We start from the raw sequence: 11,779 nt of genomic DNA, 5'->3' as shown, positions 1-11,779 counted from the left end.
TTCACACAGATAGGCCCCAGTCGGCCAATGGATTCAGCCTCCTGGTTGTGAGGCATCAGGGCTAACCAACACTGTGCTGCTCCAAGGTAAATCCAGCTCATGTTAAAAGCTATGTGAACCTAAACAAGCCGGCCTCCCGACGCTGTGAGATGTAAGCACCTCTGTTCACAGTCGTCATCCTCGAAGGTTGGGTTTAAATAGTGGTACGTGATGCTGCTGATGCTCCTATTCTTCAGGGTGTTAGGGGTTCATTGTTCCCAGCTTAGTTCGGAGTGAGTGTGGCTCTACTTCTCTGTCTGGTTAGTGTTATTCACGTCATGTGGACTTTGGACATGAGGCAAAAATTTGGACGCATTAAAACCTCTGTGGCAGTGTGTCCCCACAAATCCAGTAGCCATCTTGTTTTTTTGGAAACTCTACTGCGGCGGCACTGTGGGACGCATGAGTGTGACTTTGAACACTGTCCTTCAGTATTTTGTGTGCAAAATGTCATCGTTTTGGACATGAAAATGTAGCGATCACTTAACAACCTTTCATAAGTTTGAGGGGGAGGAAGCAGACGGTAGCCTTTAACACTCATCAGGCAAACTCTTACACTCTCTTAAAACCATTCATTGCACGGTAATTTTATACAGAGTGCAGCATGCGGAGAGCAGGCCACCATGTTCAGATAGAGACACCTTCACAGTCAAACCTACGGCCAATTAAGCCTCTAATACACCTGGCTGGCATGTGTGTGGAATGTGAGAGGAAGCTGGAGCGAGCAGTGGAAACACACACAAACAAGCTTCACACAAAAAGAGCCTGTGAGGTGAAATGACCCACTGATCCCCTGAAACTCAGTTACAGGACGCCAAAGATCACTCCTGAATTTGTGCATCTGTTCTTGTCTGGTCTAGTCTGCAGGTATGCGCGTACAGGTTCAAAGGTCAAACGTCGGTGAGACAGAGAGGAAATTACTTTAGTGGAATTTTTTTTTTGTTCTTTTGCCGAAAGATTAGTTGATAATTACATTTTTTCCATAACATGATAATGAAATTTTCATACTTATTTATTTATTTTTTTTAATTAAAAGCATGTGAGAGATCAGAGCACGCCGATCAGCCACAACATTAAAACCATTAACTGGTGAAGGGAATAACACTGATAATGTCTTTTGTGTTCTGCTGGGAAACCAGGGTCCTGGAATTCATGTGGATGTTACACTGATATGTACCTTCACCTGAACATCATTGCAGACCAGACACAGTCCCATAGCAACAACAAGGTACTCAACGTTCTCCAGATAATAATTAAAAAAAAGTACCAGCATTAGCCTTCTCAGTAGTATAATACAAATATTTACTCAGTAATTAACAGTATGTATTTGCAGTGGATGTTGGTGACATTTCTGGCTACATTTCAGCTTTAATCAATACTGAAATTATTCAGTATATCTGAGTCAACATCTGAAGTTTCTTCAGAAGCCCGAATTTGGCGGCGTGAAAAGAGTGCATGTGTGATTTAAAGTCTGTTCCCACTCAAAGTCCCATGATTACAGCTACCGAGATAATTCATCATTAAGTTCTGTGTGAAAACCGCCTCTAAAGTCTCCCGGCGAGTGTGTCGCTCACTGACATGCCCTCAGTACATGAGTTATTATCCCAACTGATGTCACCACATCTGCAGGAGGGATGCATTTGTTGCTAAGCAACAGCTAAAGCTCGCAGCATGCTAGCTGCAGTTCAGATTTGGTCTCTGCTGTCTCTGACTTTTGGCCGCTTTGTTGTGCTACATATAATAAAATTTCACCAGTAAAGTCAATGGATGTATGAAACAAAGGGGGTGCATCTTATCTTAGTCCTGTCTACATTTAAGGAGTGTGTTCTTTAAATGATTAATGTGCAAAAAAGAGACATGAAAAAAAGCTGATTTTCTTGAAAATAAAAACAAATCATTCGTATTTTTTTTCTATTTTCTGATTTGCTTGATGCACTTTTATGTCACCACAGTCTTAAATACTGTCTAAATTAAATGCCATCACCTTAAAACTATCCCGAGGTGGGTGAAATGACTAGTCCTTAAAGCTTCAGACATGCAAATATAAACACCTTAATGAATCAGCACAACCATAAATGTCAAGTAAGCTTCCTAAACACTTGCAAAAAAACAATCCATCCTTAAATTTGATCGGGAAGGACGACCAGATTCAAAAGAAAATAAATACAATTTCGGAGTAAAATGAGGGCAGAAACAGATGAGTGAAAGGAGCCAATGTTTGAGCGAGGTAAAAGCTTTGTTTTGCAGCAAATGTTTTCATGGAGGAGGGGTTGAAGGGGGGCAGGGGGGGGGGCGGAATCAAACTGATATTTAGCCCCTACTGGCTTTTTTTTTTTTTTTTTTTCCTGCTTTTGTTTTATGCAGGGCTCTTTTTACCACATGGTAGTGACAGATTGTTTGAGCTGAAAGGAAAAGCCATTCGAAGCTAATTAAGCAGCCATCCCAGGCGCTGTTCGCAGGCAGGAGGGAGAGTAGCACAGGCATTTGTCAGCGCCGCACCCAACGTGGGTTTAATTGACAACCCGGACTCATGACTGACAGCTTCTGCAGCTCCGAGCCAATTAGAAGCCGCGCAGGAGGACAGCGGCGCCGCCATTGGATGAAACGCAGTCAAGTGGGGATGGGCGGGAGTGGAGAGCCCCACGTGGGGGCACGGCTGAGGCGCAGACGTGTTTGTAGCCCACCTAGTGCTGCTGATAGGGAAGCTTGTAGATGCTTGAGGTCTCGTTAGAAATAGGTCGATCAATTCAAGTCACTCAGAGGACACTCTGCAGCAGATGAAGCCGTATTCACTTCTTCTGCGCGCTCCGAGGCTTGAATGAATTTCTGCGAGCTCCTATTATTCTTGGCGTGGTCATAGGACGCGTTTCTTTTTCTTGGCGTATCTGCCCGCTTCTTCTGTTAAGAACACAAAGTCCAATCTTCCTGTTTCTAACCTGTTGTTTTTTGTTTTTTTTTTCTTGCAGGGTCACACTCGCTTACACTTGTTCACATGGCAAGCACATCCACAGCCTTTATTATTAAACTATGCCGCATAGCATTGCTGTTGCCTTGTTGTTTTCTCGTGCTGTTTTTAATGGTAAATGTCGCAGGTGTGTATTCTGTAATAATGTGACGCGTCGAAATGCACAGAGATATAAATTATTGCCTTTGTTTTGAACAAGTTGTTGAACGCTCCGAATGTCACTTCAAATCCAAAATGGCGAACATGTGAGGTCACGCACCGCCGTCCAATCAGAGCCCCCGTTTGCTCGAAGCCCCACGTGGGGGACGGCTCGTTTTGATTGGCCGCTTGCTCCGGGGAAGCTGATTGGCCAACGCGCCTCTCTCGACGGTCGGGTCCTCGTGTCAGTGCACAGTCTGTGTGTGGTACAGCGCGCGGATCGGAGGAACCGGGTACCGACGACCGACATTTTTAACGAAAATACCCGGTTTAGTGGCCAGATAATTATCATCCGGACTTACTGGAAGATTCCCCCACGACCGCTGGATCTAACGCGGGTTTTTGTTTGAAGTTGTCCACGGTCACGGGCTTCAAGCAGAGTCCGACCGGACGGAGCGACGCTCTCCGTCTCGGGATCACCGGGGTTTTTTTTTTAAAGGACTCTCAAGGGGCCAAAGAAGAAAAAGAAGAAGTCTATGAAAAACAGAAACGTGAATTTTTCGCTTTTATCAGCCCGCAGTGACTCTTACGAGGATATTTAAGCCGCGTGTGGATGTTATTATTGTGATATTTTCCTTTTACCTGTACGGCAGAGGGGAGGAATCAGTCGAGACAAAGGTAAAAAAAAAGGGCTACACGAAGAGAGCCGCTAACAAGACGGGTGGAGGTTGTGTGGCTTTATGGCAGCCCACTTTGAAAGCTGCAGCTCCTTGTTTTCTGATCTCCACGGACCACGAAAAAACCACCGTCATTTTCCTTTTTATTGGGAGACGTTAGATCTAAGAGCAAAAGAAAAGCATCGTGTCGCTGCGGGGTTACTTAATCACAACTAAAAACTTTGAGGTGTATTTTATTAAAAGCGATAAAACACTATTTTTCCCCTCGCTATAATGCAAATCCACGCGACACAAAGTGGAGGATATTTAACATGAGAATAAAAAAAACACTTTATTCTCGCTTTACGTAACGGATATTAGAGCAGCCCCGTTGAGTGATAAAGCTTTAATTCGTGTTGTTTTAGGTGCCGTGGATGTGGATGTGATCTCGGCTTGTTTCTGTTTGTTTAGGTGGAAAGAGGGGAGAGGAAAAAAAAAAGAAAAAGAAAAAAGAAAGAAAGGGCCGTGGAGGTGATAGTCTACATCCAGCGGTTCGGGGTCTGAGTGCTCGCCTCGCAGCCGAGAAAACGAGGCTTTTGTCCGCCGCCATCCTGCGCGCAGAGGGGAGGGGGCGGCGGTGATTTACCGCACCTTCACTGGGATTATTACCGACGGAAACGAGGAGCGAAAAAACACACCGATTCCCTCGTGTAAAGGACTCCGACATGTATCCACAAGGCCGGCATCCGGTAAGTAGCGAGTCCCGGTCGCTATTTGTAAATGAATGCAAATCCAGCTCCCTTTTAAAATAGGACTAATTGGCTGGTCAGAGTAGAGCTGCTGATCCACACCTTACTATTTATGGTCTGGTGCTGCTGAGGAGCTCCTCTGGCAGGAGCTAAGATGGTGTTTACTGGCAACAAGATCACAGATTTTTTCTTCCCCCCCCCCTCCTCTCTCTCTCTCTCTGGGTAAAGTAGATCATCACCTGCTTCTGTAAACTTGTCTCAGTTGCATATTTGCAGGGTTAAAATGTTAATTGTTCACCGAAATGTCTCATTATCTTCTTGCGTGCACACTTTCTTCATCAACCTCTCTCACTTTACACATGTCTTTGAGTGAAAGCGGGTCCTCTCCCTTTACCAGGGCGAAGCTGGAGGTGGGGTTTTGAGGAGGGGGAAGCTGGGGGGGGGGGGGGTGAGAAACCATGAAGAGAAATAACACACTTTACCAAGAAAAAGGAAGAGTAGGAGGAGGTGGCAGGAGAGAGAGAGCGAGAGACCTGTGATAATGTTATTTACACCTAAATGTATTTCTAACTTTACACTTTGCAGGCACCTCACCAGCCAGGGCAGCCTGGCTTCAAGTTCACAGTGGCAGAGTCCTGCGATAGGATCAAAGACGAATTTCAGTTCCTGCAGGCCCAGTACCACAGGTAATGACTAGCCTACTGTAAACAGCACTGGCTGCCTGGAAACAACAGGAAGAGGAAGGTGTTTGGTTCCAATAATGTAGCTTTATGAAAGTCTTTGCTAATATAATTAAATGTTTATATATTTATTTATATATGTATATATTTGTGTATATATATATATATATATATATAAAGGTGTTAAGTTTCAGCATTGCAAGTAAAACCTTCCCTCTTCTCTCTCTGAAGCCTCAAAGTGGAGTACGACAAACTGGCCAATGAGAAGACGGAGATGCAGCGTCACTACGTCATGGTAAGCGCAATAATTGTAAAGCCGCGAATCTGATTTAACGCCGTATCCTCCCTTTTGCCTCAGGTGAACAGTCACAGGTGTTGCAGGCCGGGGTGTTTTTTTTTTTTTTTTTTTTTTTTTTTTTACAGAGGCCATGTCAGATTGTTGACTCACGCCTGGGTTTTCATTGGATAAGACGTGGCAGGATAGGGGGTGAGGGGAGGGTTTGGTTTAAACTCCAGCAAGGGGTCAAATGTCCAGCCATTGATTGTAGGGTGTGACGACCCCCCCCCTCTCTCTATAGCTCTGGGGTCCTCTTTATGGCCCGTTCCCCACCCCTCTCTACGTGACCCACTGGAGGTTAATGACGGGTCTGCCGGCTTTGTGCATGAATCAGCGGCTTTCCTGTGTTCTTTTTGACTTAACTCTCCCAAAGTGAACCGCGGGGGTCACACCCCCCCAGATACGCAGGGACTTGTGTGTGTTTTCTCCAGCCCTAAAGATAATACCGTTGTCACAGCACTAACAGGAATACTTTTTTTTGGACACGCAATCCAAAAAACTTGCACATGTGTAAGACCAATACTGAGGATTTACTTTTATGCTTTTGCTGTTTTCACTCTAAGATATATTACATATTTTCTGCTCTTTCTTCGTATTTTATGATTATACCCTAAATATCTTTGGATACTGTTGGGTAATCTAAACATATCTGTTTCAGTTTTTATGGCGTTTTTGGGGAAATAAGTTGAATAATGAGCAGATTAATCGATGATAACACTAAATCAACCTGTAATCTTGAATGCTCTCCGTATCGTACCACTTATATCAAGTTTTGCTCATCTTTTTTTTTTTTTTTTTTTTTTTTTTAAAGAAAACCCCCATGAGATAATTGTGAAATGGTGAAACGGTTTGAATACTTCAGCCCAGAGTTTCCCGATGATCAAATAAAGACGAGAGATCTGAAGGGACAGCCTTAAAAGTTCCCTTCTGATTCAGGAAGGACTTCAGCGTGCCTGTGGGGAAAAAAAAAAAAAAAGAAAAAAGAACAATCTCTATCTGACAAGTGATGTAACTTTTGCACTTTTAGATTGCATGTCCTTGCTTATCTTGTTTGTACATGAAAGGAATGACTTTAACCAAACGCAGCAGTACGTTTGTTAAATATTATTTTCCCTGCGAGGAACCAGAAGGTGGTGGGAGTAGCTTTTATAAATCGAAGTTGTTTGCTGAGTGTTTGATAAACACAGCAGACAAACTTACCAGACTTTCTTCTGTATCTGTTGGTGGCCTCACAAGCTTTTGGCAATCAATAGCAGATAGTGTTGTTTTCAGTAATAGTAGCAGCGTTCCCCTTTGGGTTTTTTTTTAAAGCTGTAGATGGCTCAAAGATGGGCAGCGATCAGCACGAGTAAACAGGAACCAGCCGCGTCTGCTGCTGCGGCCGGAGGAGTATGTCAGGTCGTCAGCCTCTTTGGTTAATGACAGTGTGTTTTTGTTTTAATGGTCCAACCCAACTTCTCTTATTCCTTGGGTGCTTTAGAGAACTGATAAATATGTGATACGAGTCAACCACCGGTTTCCACATCACTGTTGCGCAAATTCCCGGTCAAGAAAAGTCGGATGTAACTTCTAGTTTATCGCTTAAGAAAAAGGTATACGCTAATAATATCAGTCCAGAACCGAACCTCTGCTCAGGTTCAGTTTATGTTAAATACAGCGGGGAAAAAACGTTAATAATTCAACTGTATGATCATTTTTTAATGATGTAGTTTTGTGCCATTATTTGGTTTTAAATTAAATACTAAAGCCTACACATGGACTTAAATTGGGGTAGTACTACAGCTCCAAAAAGAAAAGAGTTGAATCTTTTTCAGTTATTTCATATTAATGCTGAGTACGACAGCCTTTACGAAGCTGAGGTTTACAGGAATATATATGTTACATTATAAGACATTTGTTTTTGCTTGTGTACCCAGTCAACCTGCAAGTGGGTGAACAAATGAAAAGTGTCTTATCTAACATCGTGTGTCCTTTTTATTTTACAGTATTACGAGATGTCTTATGGGCTCAACATTGAGATGCACAAACAGGTATGTAGACATATCAGAGATGGTCTGTGTAAAGCCAAAACACTGTTGTTTTTCCCCCCTAGTGATTGAAGAGTATAAACACACACACACACACACACACACACACACACACACACACACACACACACACATGCAGGCATACCTGACCTTAGTTTGTACCCTCATCCTTAAACGCCTCAAGGAAGCGTACACATACTGGCTTCCTGTGGTGAAAATGCTGACGGGCTAAACAACACGAAGGGCACGCTGCCTGATGGGGATGGTTTGATAAGATTAAAGTGAAGTATTTGGCAGACTCTCTGAGAAGAAGTGTTTTTGTGCGGTTTGTCTTTCACATACGTGCCTGCACTGTTCTGTGTCTGCCCTCGCCAGTGCCAGTCGGGGCTAAAAGCTCATTAGTTCAGCTGCCACCCAGCAACAGTGGAGACACTTCCAACAGACGAACGGGGCAAAAACACAGATACTACTGAAACGCCCAGCGAGACGTTTCAGTAGACCAAAGTATTAGTGGGAGGAGGGGGAGGAGGAGGAAGCGGATGCATTAGAGTCATCTCAGCCTGGAAACATGTTTGATTCCACTTGACCAATACACTTGGAGTATTGGAGGCAGTCGGATCTAGTGTTTGTGGAAACTGTCCCTCAGTCCAATCGCTGAATTAACTGAACGAGGCAACATGAGCCCAGCAGCTCCATCAGTACTCTGCTATTCATCTAAGTGGAAATTAAAAGGGATGTGTTCAGTTGTTTGGTTTTTTTTTGGTCTGTTGTTAATGGCGTCTGGCGAGCCGGTGTTTTGGCTTCACGTGGCCTCAGTCTGGGGTTGCATTGTTGTCTCAGTTATCAAAAGAAAGGCCCAGTCTTTTGAACCGTTCCTTGGACAAATTATTAATGAAGCTTAATCGGACGATAAGAAGAGATATTAGCTGCGGTTCAGGGTTTGATCAACTTTAGGTCAGTCGTTGTGCCAGTGTGTGATTTCTTTCGTATCTGTGAGGTGTCTGGAGGTATTTTGAAGATCTTATCTGAGGTGTTTTGCTCCACAGGTTCAGGAGCTTGCATGCTGTCTGTCTGTCTGTCTGTCTGTCTCCGTCTCCGTCCGTCTGGCTGTAATCTCGTAGATATACAGCCAGATAATGTTCGGTGTGGTTAAGATAAGATATCAGCTGATCTCACACCTACTGCAGACACACCGCATTCCTAAATGCAAAAATCATCATGCCACTCCGAAAGTCAAATTAAATCTGCACAACAAAGCTCCGTGTAGCCGTAGGTTTGACCCGCGGCCTTAAAAAGGAGAATAAGGATTAACATGATCTCTACGTGACCCTCTCTTATCTTTCTACACTTACATATCCATTTTCTCTGTCGCCTTTGCTTTTTCAGTTCTCCTTTTCCACCTCCTCTTGATGCCCTCATAACCCCCCCCACCCCTCCCCTCGTCTACCCCACCACCCCAACGATGTAATGTGAATGATGGCCCTTGTGTCATTAGCTGTTTGATATGATGTGTGAGACTGGGAGTCTGTCATAGAGGGAGAAAGAGAGATGAAGGGAGGTGGGGAGGGGGGGGCTTTGTGGCCCTCAGATCCAGAAGGTTAATGGCATCAGTGGGAGGGGAGCTCAGTTGGAACAGCAGCACACTGCGCAGTTCATCAGGCGTAGATGTTTTTTTTTTTTTTTTTTTGTATGTGTGTGTTCGCTAACTAGGTGTGTTTTCAGTTTTTTTTTTTATATCAAGGAGCTTAAACCTGCGCCCACCCCCTCTCGAGTGTTTCCTGTCAGACACTTATCACTAACAAGGAGGTTTAAGTGACACGGGGAGGTGGGTGAATTCTGGTGGTGGTTGGCAAAACAAGTTGGGAGAGGGGAGGCGGTGGGATGGGATGGGAGGGGGCGTGGGTGAGGACAGGAAAAAGGAGCGAGAGGCTTCGGGGTAAATGGGTTAATCGACTTGTCCTCTCCTGTGCATCTCCTTTGTTTATCAATAAGCCCGGTGGAGTCGCCGGAGCTCTCTGAATAATGCATGACTCCTGCCACCTCCCGCCTTCTCCCATCCCCGGTGAACGAGTGTTTGTGATGACATCAGCGAGAGGTAAACAGACGGCCCTTAGCTGTCCCTGTTATTGGTACGAGGGGAGGGCGGGGGGGAGGAGAGGGGGAGGGAGGGAGGCTGGATTATTGGATGGAGGCAGACATATTACTTTGCTCGTGTTGGGAGATTTATTGCACTGTGAGATGCTCACTTTGTGTTTTCATTCCTTTATTATTAAAGCGACACGCGCAAACACGGGCACATGTAAATAAAAAAAAAACGTCCTTTACATGGAAACTCGTCGTGTGTTCGAGTTCCAGCAGACGCACGGTTTTTCCTCCGCGCCGGTTGCTATGAAAGGGATCTGTGCGGCTGCCGGGGGGTAATTTGTTTTGACAGTGTCTCTTATGATGGCAAAGAGTGCAGGGTGGAGGTAATCACCCTCGCTTGCTGTCAATAAGTGATTTTAATTAGCGCAGCTCATTAGGCTGCCTCAGCAACGCGCCCTGCTGACTTTGTGGTGGGGGTTGCTTTGTTTTTCGCTACCTCTGTTCTCTGTTGCGGTCCCTGTTTATCTCCCTCGCGCCTCTCGCCTACGATTTGATTCCTTCTTTGGGCGAAATTGAAAGCAACGTGAACAAAAAAAAAACGCACGACTCTTCTCTTCGAACTTTTTCTTCGGGCCGCCGAAGTTTTAGGTGGCCATTTTGTGAGCGTGTGTTGTACGTATCCATTTCCTCACTTGTTGAATGAATGATGAGGAAAACGGAGAAAGTGCCTCATCAAGGAGAATCGTCCGTTTCCTGGAGGAAGAGGGTGAAACGGGGAGCGGAGGGGAGGGCGAGAGAGCTTGTGCAAATGAATAATTTATACAGGATTCCTGGAATTGTTTGCCAAGGTGATGATGGCCGATCTGTCTCGAAGCCAAAACAAACGGAGTATGAGAACACACACACACACACACACATGGACTCTCTAGGGAGGTGGACGGGGTTACCAGGGGCCGAGCTTTATGTTGATGGTCAGACTGGAAGAGCTGGTACGACAGTGTTGCAGAATCAGTGTTTGCACATATAAAACTGCATAATTCAAACTTTAAAAAAAAAAAAAAAAAGAATGAAATCATGTGTAATCTGTCGGAAAACAGCCTACGTCCATATGCTCCCCTGCAGAAAAAGGATGTCACTTCCTTTCCGTGCGCTCAAAATAGACTGACGTGCACATGCAAAATAGTCTTCATGCATTTGTAATGAACACGATACCTCTAAGTGCCTCTTTCTTCCTCTTGCTCTGGCTGAGAAGATAATTCCCAAACACCCATCTCTGTCCCCCACACCCCATCATATGCCACTTGTTTTCCTCGCCAATTGAATCCTCGTCAGAGACTCCGCTCGGGGGCTAATGCCTGGAGCGACAAACAGCCAAATGGCTTTCAACGCACCATTGACGGAGGGATGCGATGGAGAGAGAGAGCCCCTCCAAGCTCTGGTGCTACTAGACAACCCTGAGTACCTGTAATTGTGGAGCCGCGGTGAAAAGCTTCTGCTGGCTCAAAGGCTTCTGTTTTCAGTGGCTTTAAGTGACAATAAACTCTTTGCAGTGCCTGTCTTTGCAACTAAAAGCACTGTGGGAAATAGTGCCTCCGAAGTAAAGTGGGAGTCGTCATGAGTGCTGCGAGTCATCGGCTGCGTTGTCAGTGTTTCCCCCCCCCCACCCCCCTCCACCCCTTCAAAATGGCTGTCAAAAAGACGCGCAAACACACCATGAGCCCATTTGTCCCCCTTAACGCGTGTGAACTCTCGTCTGAATAGACCGAAGTGACTAAATTTGAAGAGGAAAGACTAGATGTGCCCTGATGACGGCAGTGATTCAGTGGTGGAGTGGGTTAACGGTACATTCCTCAGGTTGATGCGTGAGTCACATCTGCCCTCAGATTCTCTTAAATTGTAGCTGAGATGTGACATTGCAACAAATAGCGAAAAGAAAAACAAAAATGGATGCAAAGGAAGTCCGCTCCATTGTGTTATTTCCTGGTTCCACAGTAATATTTCATCTTGGGGGTAAACTTTTGGAGGGAGTCGTGAGTTTTGGAACGTTTTTATCTTAAAAATGAAAAAGCGGCTCTCGAAGCACCTGCCGCTCTGGTCCACCTT

General features: G+C 45.0%; 1 protein-coding gene across 8 annotated transcripts in view; it reads left to right on the top strand.

Moving 5' to 3' along the window:
- The first annotated feature begins 3,376 nt into the window (after positions 1 to 3,376).
- tle3b (TLE family member 3, transcriptional corepressor b) overlaps positions 3,377 to 11,779 on the top strand; it is a 28,822-nt gene continuing 20,419 nt past the window's right edge. For 7 of the 8 annotated variants that reach the window (XM_047580256.1, XM_047580254.1, XM_047580250.1 and 4 more), the window contains exons 1-5: positions 3,378 to 3,820; positions 4,270 to 4,547; positions 5,133 to 5,233; positions 5,459 to 5,522; positions 7,550 to 7,594. In XM_047580256.1, coding sequence (XP_047436212.1) covers positions 4,524 to 4,547; positions 5,133 to 5,233; positions 5,459 to 5,522; positions 7,550 to 7,594 — 234 coding nt within the window. In that variant the 5' untranslated portion in view covers positions 3,378 to 3,820; positions 4,270 to 4,523. Of the gene's footprint in view, positions 3,821 to 4,269; positions 4,548 to 5,132; positions 5,234 to 5,458; positions 5,523 to 7,549; positions 7,595 to 11,779 lie in introns of all 8 variants that reach the window. The other variant, XM_047580249.1, reaches the window with a different exon arrangement.

This window comes from Mugil cephalus, chromosome 3 (genome assembly GCF_022458985.1).
Source record: "Mugil cephalus isolate CIBA_MC_2020 chromosome 3, CIBA_Mcephalus_1.1, whole genome shotgun sequence".
NCBI lineage: Eukaryota > Metazoa > Chordata > Actinopteri > Mugiliformes > Mugilidae > Mugil > Mugil cephalus.
This window is presented reverse-complemented; position numbering and strand designations above follow the sequence as displayed.